This window comes from Gadus macrocephalus, chromosome 16 (assembly GCF_031168955.1).
Source record: "Gadus macrocephalus chromosome 16, ASM3116895v1".
NCBI classification, from domain to species: Eukaryota; Metazoa; Chordata; class Actinopteri; order Gadiformes; family Gadidae; genus Gadus; species Gadus macrocephalus.
Genome location: NC_082397.1, coordinates 8845452 through 8864032, shown reverse-complemented (window position 1 = coordinate 8864032; position 18581 = coordinate 8845452). Strand labels below are relative to the sequence as shown.

General features: G+C 44.1%; 3 protein-coding genes across 5 annotated transcripts; 1 reads left to right on the top strand and 2 right to left on the bottom strand.

The window, feature by feature from the left end:
- Window positions 1-387: 387 nt before the first annotated feature.
- On the bottom strand, window positions 388-9031 carry p4ha3 (prolyl 4-hydroxylase, alpha polypeptide III). 3 transcript variants are annotated; one of them, XM_060075612.1, is made up of 14 exons: window positions 8604-9031; window positions 7923-8115; window positions 7616-7770; window positions 7119-7342; window positions 6260-6409; window positions 6069-6120; window positions 5711-5877; window positions 4860-5036; window positions 3231-3295; window positions 2717-2876; window positions 2337-2399; window positions 1951-2019; window positions 914-1010; window positions 388-641 (listed from the first exon to the last, which is right to left on the bottom strand). In XM_060075612.1, exons 3-14 carry the CDS (start codon window positions 7710-7712, stop codon window positions 571-573), a joined length of 1392 nt encoding a protein of 463 aa, XP_059931595.1. In that variant the 5' UTR covers window positions 7713-7770; window positions 7923-8115; window positions 8604-9031; the 3' UTR covers window positions 388-570. The 3 variants fall into 3 exon arrangements, with proteins under 3 accessions (XP_059931595.1, XP_059931593.1, XP_059931594.1); XM_060075610.1 differs by lacking the exon at window positions 7923-8115 and having other exon boundaries at window positions 8604-9029; XM_060075611.1 differs by lacking the exons at window positions 2337-2399; window positions 7923-8115 and having other exon boundaries at window positions 8604-9030.
- A 282-nt stretch (window positions 9032-9313) lies between these two features.
- LOC132475249 (odorant receptor 131-2-like) lies at window positions 9314-11554 on the bottom strand. The gene is made up of 2 exons (XM_060076263.1): window positions 10900-11554; window positions 9314-10681 (listed from the first exon to the last, which is right to left on the bottom strand). The coding sequence occupies exons 1-2, from the start codon at window positions 10916-10918 to the stop codon at window positions 9726-9728; spliced, it is 975 nt and encodes a 324-aa protein (XP_059932246.1). The 5' UTR covers window positions 10919-11554; the 3' UTR covers window positions 9314-9725.
- A 4437-nt stretch (window positions 11555-15991) lies between these two features.
- Window positions 15992-17553, top strand: LOC132475228 (odorant receptor 131-2-like). Its single transcript, XM_060076234.1, has one exon. The coding sequence runs from the start codon at window positions 16384-16386 to the stop codon at window positions 17311-17313; it is 930 nt and encodes a 309-aa protein (XP_059932217.1). The 5' UTR covers window positions 15992-16383; the 3' UTR covers window positions 17314-17553.
- Window positions 17554-18581: the final 1028 nt, after the last annotated feature.

Genomic DNA, 18581 nt, shown 5'->3' with positions numbered 1-18581 from the left:
ACTCGACTGGGAATGCTTTCGTTGGTTCACAGCACTGGCTACCGCGCCGTTCCCCAGCTGTGAGGTGACAAACGACAGCGCGGACATCTTGAACGTGAAGTGTCTCCACGACAGCAGATGTGTGCTCACAAAATGAAGACGTACGCAAAGACAACTCTTCTGTACAAATACATGAAAATAAGTAAAGTTGAAAAGCATGAACTGTGACGGAGAGGGAAACAGCCTGGTAGAGTTAAGGCAATCCAGCCCAGCGAGTGGCCCAGCCCAGTGACAGCAAAGGGAGCGCACAGCCACGGGGGCCTGCTGCCAACTGCCCCCATCCTCGGCCCGGTTCCTCTTCAGGGGCCGGGCCGTGCGGCTGCCCCCCCCCCCCCCCCCCTCTCTCCATCCAGGAGGGCCATCTCCAGGCTCCCAGGGGCCTCTTTCAGCAGATGCAGAATGCCAGTTTAACCCTCTACCGCCCCTTCCTTCCTTCGCCGCTTGGGCAGCCTGCCTCTCTGTCCCAGGATGAGGAGGGGCTCTCGTGCCCCGAGTGGGCCTGTCGCTCTCTCTCTCTCCTCCCCCTCGCGCTCACTCTTCTGGGTCGAGAGCACAGCGGCGCCGGAACTCCTGGCCGTGCTCGTGGATCCACTTGTTGGCGACTGAATTGTTATGAGGAACAAGACGAAAGGGCTATCAGTCAGCGTTGCATAACTTAAGAGTTGGTTGATGAAATGAGGTAGGATATTGAAATGATAGTCGTAGGGTGTTTGGATAAGGAACAATGCCTAAGCTCACTGTAGAATGTCTAAATATTTATGAGAAGCTTATAATGAAACACAATAAAATCTATAAAATGACTCTAGAACGATTGAATTTATTGGTATCCGAGTGGGAATAGAAAACAAGTACCTTAAATGAGTTCCAATCTTACCCCATTTGTCCCCAACCAGCACAGGGCAGCCTGCATGCAGTGTGTCCTCGTCCCCTCGACCGTTCCTGTGGAGGTTCCACCAGAAGAGGGCAGCGTTCTGGGAGACGTAAAGCATGGGAGAATCAATCGGGAAGCAATACAAAGGATTCGATCTATAGATGGCATGACTGGTGTGCCTTGACCAAAGAACACACTCAGATATGATTGCTCTTCTGTTCGAGGCTCATGTGTTCTGGTGAGACCAGTGATGCAATCAGTAAAACTGGATCCTAAAAGATTGTAATCTTGCTAAACTTCAAATAGTTTTTCCCATCTCGCTGTGAAACACCTATTTACGTTCAGGAGCAATGTAGGGAACGTCAAGTGCCACACCCTGCCACAAGCATTCAAACGCAAGTGTTTAACAGCGGATCATGGTCGACAATTACGTTATCTTCAAAACTCAACCTTCAGTTTAAGTTATTTATGAGATGCAGAAAATGGTGAGGCAACATCCCAATGAAGTGAGGGGTGAAAAGTTAAACCCCAGAGGGTCCAGCAAATTGTTCATATGGCTCATATGTCAATCAAAACCAACATCAGCCTTGGCTTCACACAAAGTGCTGTTGTCATGTGAAGCCCCCTGGCCGACGAAGACGCCTTTAAGGCCTTTTGAAAGCTGCAGCGACCCAGTGAGCAGTATAGGAACATGTTGGAGCTTGAGTGATAATGCAAGTGGAAGCGGACGATCTGTAAATGTGAAAGGACGTTCCAAACAGTTCCAAATGTCTATTCCTCGACATAACCGATTTGACATTTATCACACTTATTCACTCACTTACAACATCTTAGGCTACACAGAGTGGGAGAGAGAATACAATACAATACAATAGCCTTTATTTTCACTCAATAGACACTGAAGTTTCCCTCATTCACAGTGGCGACGAGCATACACAATAAAAACAATTATAAGGATAAAGGTAGAGATACAGGGAGAGAGATGGGCAGAAATAGAAACTGGCATTAAGAGGGAGAGAGAAAGAGTGAGGTCAGAATACCTTCACCACCGGAACACTGAAGTTGGCGTAGATGAAGGCCGTGGAGCCACCGGCCTCTACTGAACTGAGCTGTGGGATAATTACATTCCTTCAAAGCCGTGTCTAGCGGGGATGGGCTAATATTATTTAAAGCCACTTAATCTGCTGCAGTACTTGAAATGGCTCAGCCCCACACATTCCTGGCCTTAATACCAGCACACACATTGTAACACACACACACACACACACACACACACACACACACACACACACACACACACACACACACACACACACACACACACTTTTGGGTGATAACCATTCATGGCATGTCAACCTGGGAAAAAGTTGTCCAAATACATCATCATCATCATCATCTTCACCATCGATGTATTGGGGTAACTCACATAAATCATAAATGTTGCCACTCGATTTCCAGTTTTGAGTTTGAACACAGGGCTTGAAGCAGACTAAACAGGGATTGAGAAGACAGTAACACGCAGATGATCAGTAACTAAAGCCGCCACGTTAAGACCGTAATGATGTCATCCTACTTATACATGTGTCAATCAAATTACTCTATTAACTATTACTGTTTGCTAATTAGTTAGTTATTGGCAATTGCCAATTGGCAAGTACACAGATATGGCTAGGGTGGCTTCCAGGTGCGCTGCGTACAATGGGGATCCCACAGACAGAACTATTTGTGGGATAATAATACAAATAGAATATTTGTATTCTATTTGTGGGTCGGACCCCCTAGCCTCCTCCCTAACCTGTCACTCACCGTAGCGTGGTCGAAATGCGGTTCATAGTGGCCACCGATCCCATAGTTGACCACCTGGAGGTACTCTCCGTAAGGGGTGCGCACGTTCAGGCCGGTGAGCCGCGCGATGCGTCTGTCCATCTGACCCATGAGGACACTGGCAGAGTCTTTCAGCCAAGCGCTGAAAACAAGGAGGCCCGGGTATTGATATGAAATCCTGTTCTCGGCTGTGGCCACAACTTTTTTTCCTCCGTGTTTGCTTCCAGTGAGGACTGACTCAGTAAACACATTATTTTTTTATTTCAACACATGAAATGTTTGACGAATGAAGTCCCTCGCCAAGTACACAAGTTTAGGAAGCTCAGACTCAATCGACCAACTCTGAGGAAATCTTGACTCACTCTTACATATATTTAACCTGAGAATAACATGGAGACATTATTCGTTATAACACTGGTCTACGCGATCAACAAGATGTCCTGGGGTTTCTGCAAAAGCAGTATTAAGCATGCAAACAGGATGTTTACGTTGTTACCTCTTGCTGATGCGATAGTCGGCTGTTTCTTGTTTCTCCCCAGATGCCACAACCGATCTTCTCAGCTGGTCAAAGGAAGATGGGACATCGTTTTTACCACTGTACAGATGGGACCACTGTTTTTACAAAGAGTCAAACTTTCCCATCCAGCTGTGAGCATTGAAATATGTGTGCCATGAGTTCAAACTTGGATTCCAAAAACAAAAAGGATCTATTCTAAAGATACTGCCAAGAAAGTCTAGGTTCCTAATGCCGTTCAAATGGAAATAACTAAACTCTGGTGGACGGCTCCAGCTAATATTTCATTCCTAGAATGGCCAGAAATGACCCTGGAAGAGGGGTGGGCGAAGTAATTCTTAAGACATCACTAGATGATCTTATAAGTTCAAAAAAGTGAATAATGTAGGGAATTTATTATTTATATTCACCAATCACAGCAATGTAATATTATTCATCTCAGGCTACAAAAACACACACACATGCATGCAGCTAAGGACGCATGCCAACACACACAAACATGCACACACACGCACACGCACACACACACACACACACACACACACACACACACACACACACACACACACATACAAAGACACAATTATTTTTTCATACTCTCATTACAAGTTGTCTCACTCCTACAAAAGAGTGAGACAACTGTAAAGCTGCAGCTACACTACAACAGTCGACCATCTCATGTTAAAGTAACTTTGAAACCCTGCAATTAACCCAGACCAGCATGAGCAACACTGATGGAAACCCGTGCTCGTCTGAAGGGCTATTACTCCTGGGCTCTGTTTCAATGAATCCATAACATGACGTAATAATGAAATAAGTACAGGGGGGGAGGGTTTTATCACAGCCGGGGATGGAAAACCTCATCGGACGGTGCCAAAACTCTCCTAGTCACTACTCTGCCCGCTTCACTAGAGCGCCTGCTCTAGAGCTACTGTAAACGTTCCAAAAAGACTGAATCAGCATGTATCGATGAGAGAACAACCGCACGCAATGTAGCCGCTTAAAAAAATAAGTGTGTACCGCACAACGGCGGCTAAGGTCTGGAGCTGTCTGATACGTGAGCTTTCACCACTGGAGCAAAGTGCAACGCTGACAGGCGTAGGCTCTCTGCCAAGACTCGTGGCCCTGCATCGCGTATCCCTGGGAGCCCCTCTAAACGTCTGAAGCCCAGGCAACTCTCCCTACAAACGGGCCTTTCAAGAGATCTTGCTTAGCTCAACTTCTTTTTTTTCTCTCTCTCTACGTTCCTCTGATTGGCATTACAAAGCACTGGCATTCCAGACATTGTGGCGAGTGATGTGGAAGAGTAATGATCTGTATGTTGCTGCCTTGCTCATGGAGAAATGTTGTTCGGGACAGCCAGGCTTTGGAATAGATCTATTGGAGCTTCGGCACACATGGTCTTAGTATGCTGGAATGGGTGGACCTCTTTTATAATCTGCTCTCACATTCAAATAGTGTCATAACAGGGAGTGATGAAGAACCTTTACCAGAGCAGGACTCGTCATTGCTCGGCCACTTCCCTGGCAGTGGTGTTTTTGGCAGCCAATTTGGATACTTGAGGGCGATTTTAGAAGGCGTTTGAGTCATTATGGTTCACTTGTGACTAACCCCTTGCTGGGACAGCGTCTTGATGTCCTCTGCCTCCTTGTCTGTGATGAAGTTGTGATAAAGAACCACATAGGGCTGCAGGCTTTGAACCTCACGTCTTATTGGCTGCAGCAGTAGTACAGGATCCCCATTGGTGAAATAGTCACAGAACAGTCTTTGGTTTTCATAATGCTTGGGCTGTTGGAAGAGACATGGAAGAGAGGTGTGTTACAAATGAATAGTCCTGTGGGATTAGAGGAATTGATGAGTCTTTCTATTTTCGAATGTTTAATACAAGCACATCAATGAGATTTGGTTTGTAAGTATAGAACGCGCTGATCAATATGTACAAATAAAAGCGGAATCATTGGGTAAACTGTCTAATTTCACTTTATTCAAACTAATCGATTCAATTTTGAAACCTCATTGAGGTTTAAAATCATTCAACCACTGGATTCAATTGTTGCTATTTCATAAGGCTATATTACACTGATATGATATACTACTCAGAGCTGCATTACACACTCAAAAGTAACTCATGCACCTCGATCAAAGGACCTCAGGTTGATCCCTGTGTTTGGCCCACATTACGGCGAGGCTCTCTCACGTCTGACCAATGGATTGAAAGGTTTAGACAAAGAACCTCAGGGAGTCAAAGGTAAATTAACAACGCATGAAGAATGGTATTTAGCGGTAATCCCATTCAAGGCTTCAGCCAAGGCACTGTAGGCTAGCTGAAGAATAAAAATGGCTTTGTCAACCACTTGTTTGACATTACACAGGCCATTATTATATTCTAGTTCTCCTGAACTATCCCTGTTTCCTGCGGGGTGTCGTCGCTCCACTGAGTCATTGGGTGATGAACGCTGTACCTGCGAGCCTCGCGTCTGGCAGAGCCGTTCGTACGTGTTCCTGGTTCTCAGGGCGGTGGAGTTGGGCCTCCTCATTCCAACACCCTGGCTGACGGGCAGGGATGTGCTCTGGACAAGCAGCGTCTCATATTTCTCCACATTCTGCAGAACGCGTCCATTCATTGGATCTAGCGAGGAAAGCAAATAGATCAAATCTGCTTGACAGCATGCGGCACGCTTATTTTTTTTCTCCATTGCAGGCAGTTAAGATGAAGAGTGTAGTTAAAACTGCTTGACTCAATTGAGCGTTAATGTTGATTTTTGTTATGGATGCTAATAGTTGGGAGCATTTTGCATAAACATTGAAAAGGAAAATTACCACGGTGGAGCAACTCCTGAGACAGACTCAGTGCGTAGGACACATTTCCCTCCTGAAAGAAAGCCAACAAACACACACACCAAAAGAAAAATCACAATGAGACGTTTTCCAGCCTCCCCCACACTCCACCAAAGTGGGTGTTTGTGTTTTGCAAAACGACACTGTGAGGGACTCGGTTTTTACGAGCTGACTTTAAAGTGTGAGAAGGCCAGATGGTCCAAGGCGTCCTCCAGTGTGCCTTGGTTCTCCGGCCTCCACTCCCCTCCGGACCCCCTGAAGAGACGCACCGACTCCTCCAGCCACGGCACCGAGTGGTAGAAATCCCCCAGTTCGTAGGCCACCTGCACAGAGGTAAACACTGAAACATCCCTCGGGAGCCCGAGTCCGGGAGACAGGGAGAGGGCATAGGTGGACAATCTCCTGACAATTTCACTGTGTACAATGCTCATTTCCCTACCCAGAAGAAAGACGAGAATGAAGAGGAAAGCCTTGTCGGTTATAATTATCCCTAAAAAAAACACTACTCCTTTTAAAGAGTAGTCTAACGACTATATAAATGCAGTTTCTGCAAACCATACAGAGAACAACCCTAAATTGAACACGCGTTTACAGACACTGGGAGCTAAAATCTGCCCTGACAAAGTAAGGAAAAACGCAACTGTTCTGACTTAATTCTCTTTGACTTGTTGCTAGTGAGCTAATGTCTTTTCCATACCGTTTGGAGCTCTCACTCACGCAGTGCCCTACCCTCATACATCACCCCTTCCCATAAACAATGGGATTCACAGTGGGAATACTCAAGGCTAGGCAAAAACGTTTCAGCAGGGCCTTCCTCACTGAGCAAGTTTAGGCTATTATTACAGGAACACAGCCAGAGGGAACTCTCTCTGAGATACAACTCCACTGACAGATCAAAGGGGAAAGTATTTGATTGTTTTCCTGTATGGGACATATACGGCCATAAGCATTGAGGTGAACCTCAACATCTGAAATCACTCACAAAGATAATGCAGCTCAGAGAGAAACAGCAGTGCTGAATACTTTTAATACCTTTCCAACCAGGAAGCAGTCGTCGCCAGAGAGAGGGACGGAGACTGCGGGCCGATAGATGTCCACGGGGTCGCCCCGTGCAGCTCTCTGGAAGCGACCCCGGGTCAGGCTCCCCACCTGGAGAGCGTAAACATCCTGGAGCCGCATCAGGGCCTTAGCAGCCCCCTGCAGGTCCTCCATCTTGGGCAGGCTGGCCTCCAGCGCCTTGAAACCGGACCTCAGGGCTGGGGAGAAGGAGAGGCAGAAGGGGTTATTAGGGGGGTGTTGAGAGGAGAGGAGAGGAGGGCGGGGGCTGGTGGAGCTGATCATATAGCAGCACCAGATGTTTTCTGGTGCTGGAGTTCTAAGGCCATTGTGAAATGTGACACCACAAAAGAATGAGTGGCAGATTGGCCTTCTAGGAGGATGGCAAATGCGCATTATGTCAGTGATGGGTGCTATTGCAATTGCTGCCTGGTCTGAGCTTAACTCTGAGTCTGTGTGCTGATTGAACCGACCTTGTGTGTTCTCGGAGGCTTCGTTGCTGTAGACCAGGTTGGCCCACTCAGACTGTAAGCGCTTGATCAGAGTGAATGCGATCAGGGGGTTAGCCATGGCCGTGGTGGATCCGTTGTAAACGGCGTTGTGCAGGTCAGACACCCTAGAGTGGAATCTTTTAACAGAGGAAGGAGCTGTTTGAGAAACAACAGTGGTGAATGTAGGAACTACATAGGCTACATGTGATACAAATGGCATTGAAAGCTTGTGTAAACACCAGTGATATGCAAAGAGGTGAAGCCACATTTATGCAGTTTTTTTACCCACTTATCATGTGGAGCCGGTGTCTGTACCAGTTGTCGACGAGGATGAAAGAACCACAGGGCACCATACCATTGCAGGATCGAATACAAGCACACATCTCACACTCTCTCTGAGGGAAATGTGGGCTCTTCCATTGGCCTCATAATGGGCAGGAAACCAGGGAAGCGGCGGAAATTGACAACATCGGACATAATACCTGGGATGTGAACCAGAACCTTAGAATCGTATTGTTTGTAATTAGTCTGTATGACTTCATATCTAGTCAATAGAGACTTACAAAATAAACACATGAAGTCGATATTATATGATGCATAATATTTTCTAATAGGCTACATGTTTAAAAAAAATATTGTGAGAAAGAAATCTAAATAAACAGCACGATTGTCCATGCCAATAAAGTCCTTGGAGAGGAAGATGCGAGAGAGGAAGTGAGTGAGAGTGAGAGGGATAGAGAGGGCGCGCGCGAGAGAGAGAGAAAGAAAGAGAGAGAGAGAGAGAGAGAGAGAGAGAGAGAGAGAGAGAGAGAGAGAGAGAGAGAGAGAGAGAGAGAGAGAGAGAGAGAGAGAGAGAGAGAGAGAGAGAGAGAGAGAGAGAGAGAGAGATTTATCCATTTATCCGACTAATTAGTCAAGCTGGAAATAAAACCTGCCTTCTCCGTTGATACCTTATGCCAGTCAGACTCACCGTTTAAGGTCCTCAAGTCTTTCCAGTTCGTGGTCAATGTACGTTCCCAGAGTATCTATCAGTGTCCGTTCAATAGCGATCGCCTCTTTTACGTTCAGTAGCGAAGTGTATATTTCACCAGCAGACATACAAACATGAGACGAAGTGATGAGGCCAAAACCTAAGTAAATCCATTTAAGAAAAAGCATCTTGCAACTGTTCTTCTTTCCAATGCCGAGTCTCCTCCAGTCATTCGCTCACGTGGATCAGCGCCCTCGGTGTCCAGCAGTAGAGGAGTGGTTCTCCGGCCCCTACCCCGCACGCTCTACTGAGAGCCAGGTCCCCCACTGTACTGCCATAGGCGAGGGTCAGCTTTCAGTGGCAGAATCGGTAGAAATTAGGGGTTTAGTGAGACTGATACCTTGTCCAATTTGTTATTGTTGTACATAGTTACACATCTACGCGGCCGTTACCCAATTCGTTAGATATTTGCATTAGATAGCCTACTATATTAACTATTGTTTATAGTTTATACCTCAGCTAAAACATATTTTGAAATACGCCTAGAGTGACATATTTCTTAATTCAAGGTTACAATGATCAATGGTTATTTTAATATTTGCATTTTGGTTTGCAGTACTACATTCTGAGAGAAGCTGCGTGACAGTGACACCCAGCGGTAGTTTTCCGGTACCACATGTTTCTGTTGATCACGGAAGAACTGGGAGATGAGAAACTAAAGAGAGAGCAAATAAAAGTACAGAGATACATTTAATTATTTAATTTAAATGCATGATTCATCTTTGTATAAATGTACAAAGAATGTCATCAGAAAGTCACATAAACATAGTATCATGTGGACATACATTCAGAATTGGTATGCTTATCTTTAAATTAGCCCTTGAAATAAAGAAACATTATCGATTATGGCATCAATGCTACCATTTTATTGTCTTTAGCGCCAAGGCCCACTGAATGTCCTTTCTTTTTGAAGGTTGCTACATAAATAGATTTGCCTTGTTTGGCACACAATTTATACAAAATATCTAAACTTCTTACACAGTTGTCGCTTCATATAGATCCCTGAACCTGGCCCCGCTACAAAAGCCCAACTTGAAACTGTAAATATGCTAGATTTATGAATTATGACAATGGCTTCTCCGTGTCACGCGTCCTGAAGCCACAAGAGCAGCACAGAGCTGCTCTTCTCATGTGGTCTCTCAGGCTCTTGTCCCGCCAGCCGTAGATGAGTGGGCTGAGGAAACGCGGGATGAGGATAAAACAGAAGTAGTTGAAGAAGTAGATGTCGTCGGGTAACCAGTTGGCGTGCAGCACGAGGAGCTGTTCGGAGATGGGATTAGTGAAGGCCAAGAGGCAGAGCAGCAGCTGAAAGCCGTGGAGCAGCACGGTGTGCATGGCTTTGTTCACAGAGGCCCTGTCCTGCCTCATCTTCTTGGTCTCCAGGAGGATCTTGATGTAGGTGTAGAGGATCATGAGCGCCACCGCCCCGAAGAAAAACCCATTCAGAGAGACCTTGAACAGAGTCTGCACGGTAGAAGAGTTGAGCACCACGGTGCTGCAATAGACGGGCGTGGAGAGGACGTCCACGCCGGGACGAGCCCCCGCTATGGAGAAGTCCACCGTGGGGAGGACACAGCTGATGAGCCACAGGCACAGCAAGATGATCCAGGCGCGGTCGGACCGCCACGCAGGTGGGCACTGCAGTGGGTACATGATAGCCACGTAGCGCTCCAGGGACATGGTAGCTAGGATGAGAGGGGTGTTGAGGAAGGAAGCAGTGGAGAAGAACAGCAGGGGGGCACAGAAGACAATGGGGAACCTCGCCTGGGCGGCAGCCAGGAACAAGAGCAGCACAGAGGACAACATTACTAGGGTGTCGTTGACCAGCATGAAGGCAAACAAGATGTAGCGAGTGCTGTCCATGAAGTGCCGGTTAGATGCGAAGATGTAGAGCATGAGCACGATGCAGAAGAGGAAGATGGAGAAGAAGGGAACCATCACACACACCTTGATGATAGGAAAAGGGGGGGAAGATGTTGAATTGCCCGAGAGTCCAGTCTGCATGTTGAATTGTGAACCTAAAAATGACAAAGAAATTGTATAATATTCACGCCGTCTAGTTTCAGTAATATATCTAAAAATCCTTTATTTAACTAAACTTAACTTTCATTTCAATACATGACAAACGGAAATAGGTGAAGGGATGCAAAATGTTAAATACAAATATAAATTTAGAATCTGCCTCATTGTACAGCTACAAACTGCCTCCATAGCTTAATAAATGCAGAGCTCTTACTTGAGTTGGTGCTCCTCATTTCACAGAGAAAATACCACACTATCGTGTTTTATTCATCTTGGCCATGAATAAATGACGTGGTCTTACTTCGATGGGATCTTTGTTTTTTGATTGCTGGGATTTGTAGTTCTTTACTACCATGTGTAGTGAAGGGCAGTTCGGAAAGAGTTCACACTCCCCCAGGAGAAGACGTGTTGATTTTGAATAATCTGTTTTCCTCTGTTTCCTCACACAAACAGACACTGCGCTGCGAAAACACTGATGATAGTATGGAGGGGTTTGAAGTTCTGGAGGCCTGGTAGCAGTTTCAGGGACAGTGGACGGTGAAGGCTGGTGCCTGATAGCACAGGCAAAGGATTCACGAGGATCAATACAACTTTTAGTGAAAATCATGTGTAGGGCCTCCCGGAACATTCTGGGAGCTACCCCGAATGGTCAACAGAGGCAGAAACAGCCGGAGCCGCACAGAAGTGGTGGCTCCTCCTCACGGGAATTTCAGGACCTATGAGAATAATTAAGAGGCTACATTTCCATGTATTTTGTCTTTAACTGGCCATTGGGCAGAAAGCAAAAATATGGACGAAATCCCGAAGGTAGATCCATCAACGCTGAACTGAAAGTTTGTTCTTGTTCTTTGTTCGTTTGGAGCCCTTGTCTATGGTGGATCCTCTTAGATGGGGTTCAGCACAAAGGCCCCCAAGCATCCCTGGAAAGGTGTGCATCAAACATCCTTCCACACTGCAAGGGATTAGGATGTAGGCCCAGCATTCTGGACCTCATCAAAGCAGCAGAACTGATGGACAAACCTGAGGTCCACTAGCTAACTGTAAACTATATGAATGATAACAGAATGACTTGAGAGATTAGCTATCGAAAATGTGATACAGAAAAAACATGATTGATAGAATGTAATATTCACTAATATTAATGAACTGAGTGCTTACTCTCTGGTTGAGCAGGCCAAGTAAAGGAGCATTGACCTTTGTGACTGTAAAGTTGTAGAGTTTTAAAAGAGAATAACAAAGGATGCATATTAAATGTAGATAACATTGTTTTAATCTACACAATCTGATCATTATGTATTTGTTATGCAAAGGTTATATTTGTTTGGTTAAATTACTTTAGACAAACAACATATTAGTCCTTGCTAGCTGACTGTGGTGACGCAAGTAATAATTATTTGCGCACTGAGTTCGCACTAATTGATCCTGAATGAGTTCTCAATATGGGAACAATGTTTTGTACAGCTTTATCCCACATTGGGCAATTAGTTATCTAGCCCAAATGAACACAAGGCATCATTAAGCGCTTCAACTGGGACTCATTAAAACCGTAATGCTCATGCTATACTGTTAGCCTCATTAGGTAACATAAATTAGGTAGGGTTATTAGGGTTAATATAACGTCAGATTCCCATTTAAAGTAAAAAAAAAGTCAAAAATATTTTCCTTAACCTTTTAATTTATTTTATTTGTGAGGATTCAACAATAAAAATACAAGAAACATTCATCAAAATTTTAATGAACTCAAAATTCATCAAATTCATTGGCTCAAAACATTTTAGAGCCGATGTGAGCGTGTCTGTTTGTGTGCGCATGAGTTTGTGTGTGTGTGTGTGTGTGTGTGTGTGTGTGTGTGCGTGTGCGTGTGCGTGTGTGTGTGTGTGTGTGTGTGTGTGTGTGTGTGTGTGTGTGAGAATATGCGTGTGCTTTTGCTCCTGATTGGTGGGCCTGTAGAAATGTCTCATGTACCATAAAAAAAAATACAAAATAAAAATAAATTAAACTGCATCGTATAATGTTTCATCAATATATGATGATTTCATATTACTGACATATAATAATATACTAATTTATAAACAAAATAAACAATGATTCTATCCTGCCACACACAGTGTTGTTGCAATAAAAAAGCAGCGCAAAGGTGTTGAAATATGAATGGCGTAATGTACATTACAATAATAATACAGAATAGTCCAAAACACATCCACGTATGAACAATGTCAATAGACGCTACATCTGTGAGCGTTGTTGAACTTAACAGCAACAACAATAGGGGATTTGTTTGATTCAAAACTTAAATAGGGGATACAATATACGACTCAGTGATTAAACTAATAATAATTATCTATATTTTAGATGTTTAGCAATCATGTAAAAGGAAAAATAGGATTCAGAATTAACAAATAGGAAAAGTATAGAAAGTTAAAGTAAAGTGTTTGAAAACTTCAGAGCAACAACATATTAGTGCTTGGTAATAGACTGATGTAAGTGATATCTCAGTAGTAATAATGATTTGCACACTGGGGTCCCACTAATAGTTCCTCTGAGTGCGTTCTCAATATGGGAACAATGTTTTGTACAGCTTTATCCCACATTGGGCTATTTGTTTTATTGTTAACATAGTTATGGAAAAACATTGGAAACACGCACGCCAGAATGCTATCATTAAGTGCTTCATCTGGGACTCATTATAACCTCAGTGTTGATGCTAAACTGTTAGCATCATCACAATTTTTTAATAAGGTTAATAACCTCTCATTCCAACCCAACAAAATAAAAATAAAATGCATATGATTGTGTACAAATGAGTGTTTACATATATGTATAAAAATATATATATTTATGTATACATTTTAATTTTGTATGCAGCAAACAAAATAAAGCACTGTGTAGTTTGCTTGTCTGAATTTCTTTTTTACAGTTAGGTAATCATTAATCTTATCATAGTCAAATAAGTTAATCATTTGTATGGTCAACTTTGATTGACAGCAGAAAGGTATGAAAAACAACATGAAACATCAATAAATTACCTAACTTCTATTTAGCTTATATTTTCTCCAAAGAGAATTAAAATAAGTGCATTCAACAATGAGGATACAATCCAAAAGTTGAAGTCATTCGAGTCGAAATATATATTATCTCCATACAATGTATTAAATAAGAAAACAGCTTGAAGCACACTTCTTTAAGAGCTACAATATAGAAAGTAAAGAAAGAGAAATGTGGACATTTGGTGGTCGGTTGACAGTTCCGCCCCTCTCTTAACCCGAGTGTCCAAAACATGCGGCCTCAGATCAGATGACACGATCATGAAATCGATCATCGATCTTCGGCCTAGGGTACTCTGGTACCAGGTACACTTATGAGCACCCTTATGTTCGAACATGGTGTTCGTTATGGATAATCCATGACTAGCACAGAAGTCCAATAACAAACGACCGCTCGGGTTTAGATCAGGGAGGCCGTTCCTCCCCACCACGCCTCTCCAGGTGTCTCCATCGTTGCCCACGTGGGCGTTGAAGTCTCCCAGCATAACTACGGAGTCCCCTACTGGAGCCCCATACAGGACTCCATTCAGGGTCTCCAAGAAGGCCGAGTACTCTGAACTGCTGTTTGGTGCATACGCACAAACAACAGTCAGAGTTTTCCCCCCTACAACCCTTAGGCGCAGGGAGGCGACCCTCTCGTCTACCGGGGTAAACTCCAACACCGCGGCGCTCAGCCGGGGATTTATGAGTATCCCCACACCCGCCCGGCGCCTCACGCCCTCGGCAACTCCGGAGAAGAATAGAGTCCAACCCTTATCCAGTGGTACGGTACCGGAGCTGAGACTGTGCGTGGAGGTAAGCCCCACCAGATCTAACTGATAGCGCTCCACCTCCCTCACAAGCTCCGGTTCCTTTCCCCACAGCGAGGTGACGTTCCACGTCCCCAGAGCCAGCTTCTGCCGCCCGGGTCTGGTCCGTCGAGACCCCTGACCTTCGCTGCCACCCATGTGGCTGCGCACCCGACCCCAACGGGTCTTCCCACAGGTGGTGGGCCCATGGGATGAAGAGAGGGGGGGTGCCACGTAGTGTGTTCGGGTTGTGCCCGACCGGGCTCCGTGGCAAACCCGGCCACCAGGCGCTCGCCATCGAGCCCTCCGTCTGGGCCTGGCTCCAGACGGGGGCCCCGGGCTTCCTCCGGGCCGGGTCACATCTCCTCTTTTTTCGATATTCATTGGAGTTTTTGAACCAAAAACTCCATCGCCCAAAGTATATCCCTTTAAGTCTAACACATAACAACCAAGTCATTCACAAGATACATACACAACAGGACTAGGGAGAGAGGGGACTGGGTGTGCATATTTGAGCCATTGTGAGCATGTCTGTGTGTGTGTGTGTGTGTGTGTGTGTGTGTGTGTGTGTGTGTGTGTGTGTGTGTGTGTGTGTGTGTGTGTGTGTGTGTGTGTGCGTGCGTGCGTGCGTGCGTGCGTGCGTGCGTGCGTGCGTGCGTGCGTGCGTGCGTGTGTGTGTGTGTGTGTGTGTGCGTGTGTGTGTGTGTGTGTGTGTGTGTGTGTGACTTCACTATTATTTGTGTTGCATTTTGAATTATTTCAGAATCACATTCTTTGTCAAAATGAAGTTTGTGCAAAGGTAATCTTTTTCTTATGGGAACAGTATAGATGGTTAATGTTAAGTGTTTGAAAACTTCAGAGCAACAACATATTAGTACTTGCTAATAGACACAGGTAACTGATGTCTCAGTAGTAACAAGCAAATAAGCAAAATAATTATATGCTTGAGTAAGTATGTGTGCAAATGTATGTTTATATATTTGTATGTATTTATGTATGTACACATGCATGTGTGCATATATATGTATGCCTAAGAGAAGATAGATACTTGTGATTACAATGTGAACGTTTCCTCCAAGAATCCTGAACACCCATTGTCGCATCGAATATGCTTGGTTAATAACTGCCTGTGTCTTCCAATGATCATGCACTATTGAATCAGAACTTTACTCTCAAGAAGTGTCCTAAAACAAATTCGCATAGTCAGGTGCTGAGCTGAACAAAGGACCTGAGCTCAAGCCTCCACTACTGGCTCTGCTGAAGAGAAAGGCTACCGGGAAACAGCGGTCACTGTTGAACCCGATGGAGAAGTTCTGGGACTATCAATGAAACATAAGTGAAGGAGGGGGCCCATCAGATTAGCCCAAAGAAGAGAATACCCCCGGCACCCCCAAAAAAGGAAGGAGTCCTCTTTCGTTTATACTGGACTTCCTAATCATTAGAAAGCACCGTCAGGTCCCGAGAGCTGAACTGACGCACCCATAACAACATCTAAATTTGAATAGCCAGTGAGAAGCAACTTAGAAGGCATGATGACATTGGACTGTTTCCCTCTATTCATTGGGTTGTATTTATATATCGCCATGTGGGTTGTGATCTTAGAACACTATAGGTGTTCATGAAATAAGGCAAATCGAGCGTCACTTTGTTTTTCTGGAACTGTGTGGCTTTCCTGGAACCACCTGGGCCACAACCTTCTCCAGTCATCCAGGGGACCGTCTCGCAAATGTCTTGTTTTTTGCACGATTGACAATTTCAGTCCATGGAAATTATAAAAATGGGAAATGTAGGCAATGGTGCATGAATTGGTAATTAAACACAAAATATACATATATATGTGTATACACTAGCCACTAATGTATTAACATGCCTTCTAACAGTACAACAAGATCTGGATGGGTAGGGTCTATCCATTACCGGGCTCTAATTGTACAGATTCTGATTATAATTTTTCTGTACCTTAATGGTCTACTCCTCACAACCTTCTTCAAGAAGGACGTTTTCCGCTCCAGCATGCGCTACATCTTCTTTGCCTATACCCTGATGTCGGACTGCCTGTACCTAATGGTGACCGACGTTCTGCTACTCTTTTCGTATAATCGAATAGTCATGCAAATTTGGCTTTGTCTTCTCTTCCTGATAATAGGGACTGCTTACAATTTTGTATTCCCTTTAACTCTGACATTGATGACTCTGGAGCGTTATGTGGCCATCTGCATGCCTATGCAGCACGGGGCCTTATGCACCCCGCGCAACGCTTTGCACTGTATTCTGATAATCAACGCTATCAGCCTCTTACCCATCAGCATCTCTCTCTCCATCTACTGGGCCTCAGTGCCTTTCAGCAGGTACACAGAGAATTTGGTGTGCGGGGTTGAAATGCTCATCATTCACAGATGGCAGAGTCATTACTGGTCGGCCATAACTCAGTTATACTTTGTCATCATGCTTGTCATCGTTATGTTCTGTTATGTTCAAATCTTAAAAGCAGCCAGGAAAGCATCAGGAGAGACAAAGAAATCCTCAGGGAAGGGACTCAGAACGGTACTCCTTCATGGCTTTCAGCTCATTCTCTGCCTTACTCGGCTGTGGTGCCCTTTGGTTGAAGCTGCTGTCATGCAGATGGATCTTCGTTTATTCGTTGATTTAAGATACGCCAATTACGTAATGTTTACTCTTGCTCCGAGATGTCTAAGTTCCCTTGTTTATGGCCTCAGGGACCACAAGTTATTTGTAAATCTGAAATATTATGCTGTATTTGGCTTGGCTTGTCAGCCTCCTGTATTGACTGATTGAAAGAATAACATTTGAATATAATTATGTTGAAATTAATACTTATATATCATTGGGTTAATCAACTAATGAATGCCACCAATCATAAGAGAAGCAAAATTCAATTTGTACTACAACTGTTAGTACGCACAGTTTTATGTTCATGTTTATAAATAACATGCAGATACATTTCCCTCACCTAAATGTTTACCTTAAGCATCTGCTAAATGCCCTGAATGTAAATGTAAATCTGCTAAATGCCCTGAATGTAAACCCTTGCCATCACAATGCCTTGTGATGGCAAGGGTTACTTGGCTGAAATAAATATCTTAGGAGGTTTTTTTTCATTAAGGTGTCATGGTACGGTATAAATATATGGCAACGTTTTCATACTGATACATTACAGCTTGACATAAGTTATTTTTGGATATTTTCTTCTGACTGATTTAATGTCATCTTTAAAAATAAAATATACACAAATAATTTGACAAATTTATGATTCTACAGTTGTTATTCGAGTAGTCACTGATAAACTGTTCAAACCACATTTGAACAAGTAATAACAATCTGATATGTATGTATGTATGTAAGTGTGTGTGTGTGTGTGTGTGTGTGTGTGTGTGTGTGTGTGTGTGTGTGTGTGTGTGTGTGTGTGTGTGTGTGTGTGTGTGTGTGTGTGTGTGTGTGTGTGTGTGTGAGAGACAAAGAAATGCCAGAACAACATAAATCAATCTAAACATTACAATCGTAATTTGAGTAATATTTAGCACAATAATACATAATACATTTTTTGGCAATCAGTTGTGCTTGTTGTTAAGTTAAAGAGCACTTTAACAGTGATGCAATATGTATGGCATTATGCACAGGCCGATAATAATAATACATATCCAGAACACAGCCATGTATGAGAAAAGGCAATAGAGGCTTCTTGCGTTGTTTAACTTAAAGCCCAATAGTCTTACCCCATGGGGAAGAATTGGGAGGAATCAGCCAGATTTTGAAACTATCCAACCAAAATAATCGGAACACTCCCCTCAGGCCTCTGTCCAAAGCCACTCACCCAAAACGCATGACAGCAAAAGGTCTGCCGAGCCTTGTGGAAGACTCCAGCCAGAGTGTGCACAGGTAGCTGGGTAGTAAAGTAGACATACAGGTAGGTAGCCCAGTTTATTACAGGCCTGCGACAACCACAGATAAAAGGTAATTATGGCGCCAGATTTATTTCATACGTCGTGAGCGTAATATAACGTAATATAAAATGATGCCAGTAACGCGTTACTTAGTAACACTTT

Bases quoted from the DNA above. Each gene is read 5' to 3' on its own strand.
- p4ha3 (XM_060075610.1), bottom strand. From the start codon at position 8,791: ATGCTTTTTCTTAAATGGATTTACTTAGGTTTTGGCCTCATCACTTCG. The intron at 6,410-7,118 runs GTATTAAAAGTA...ACCTCTGTGCAG, and splicing joins ACTGCTTCCTGGTTGGAAAG to GTGGCCTACGAACTGGGGGA. The intron at 2,877-3,230 runs GTAACAACGTAA...CCTTGTTTTCAG, and splicing joins GACTATCGCATCAGCAAGAG to CGCTTGGCTGAAAGACTCTG.
- LOC132475228 (XM_060076234.1), top strand. From the start codon at position 16,384: ATGCCTTCTAACAGTACAACAAGATCTGGATGGGTAGGGTCTATCCAT.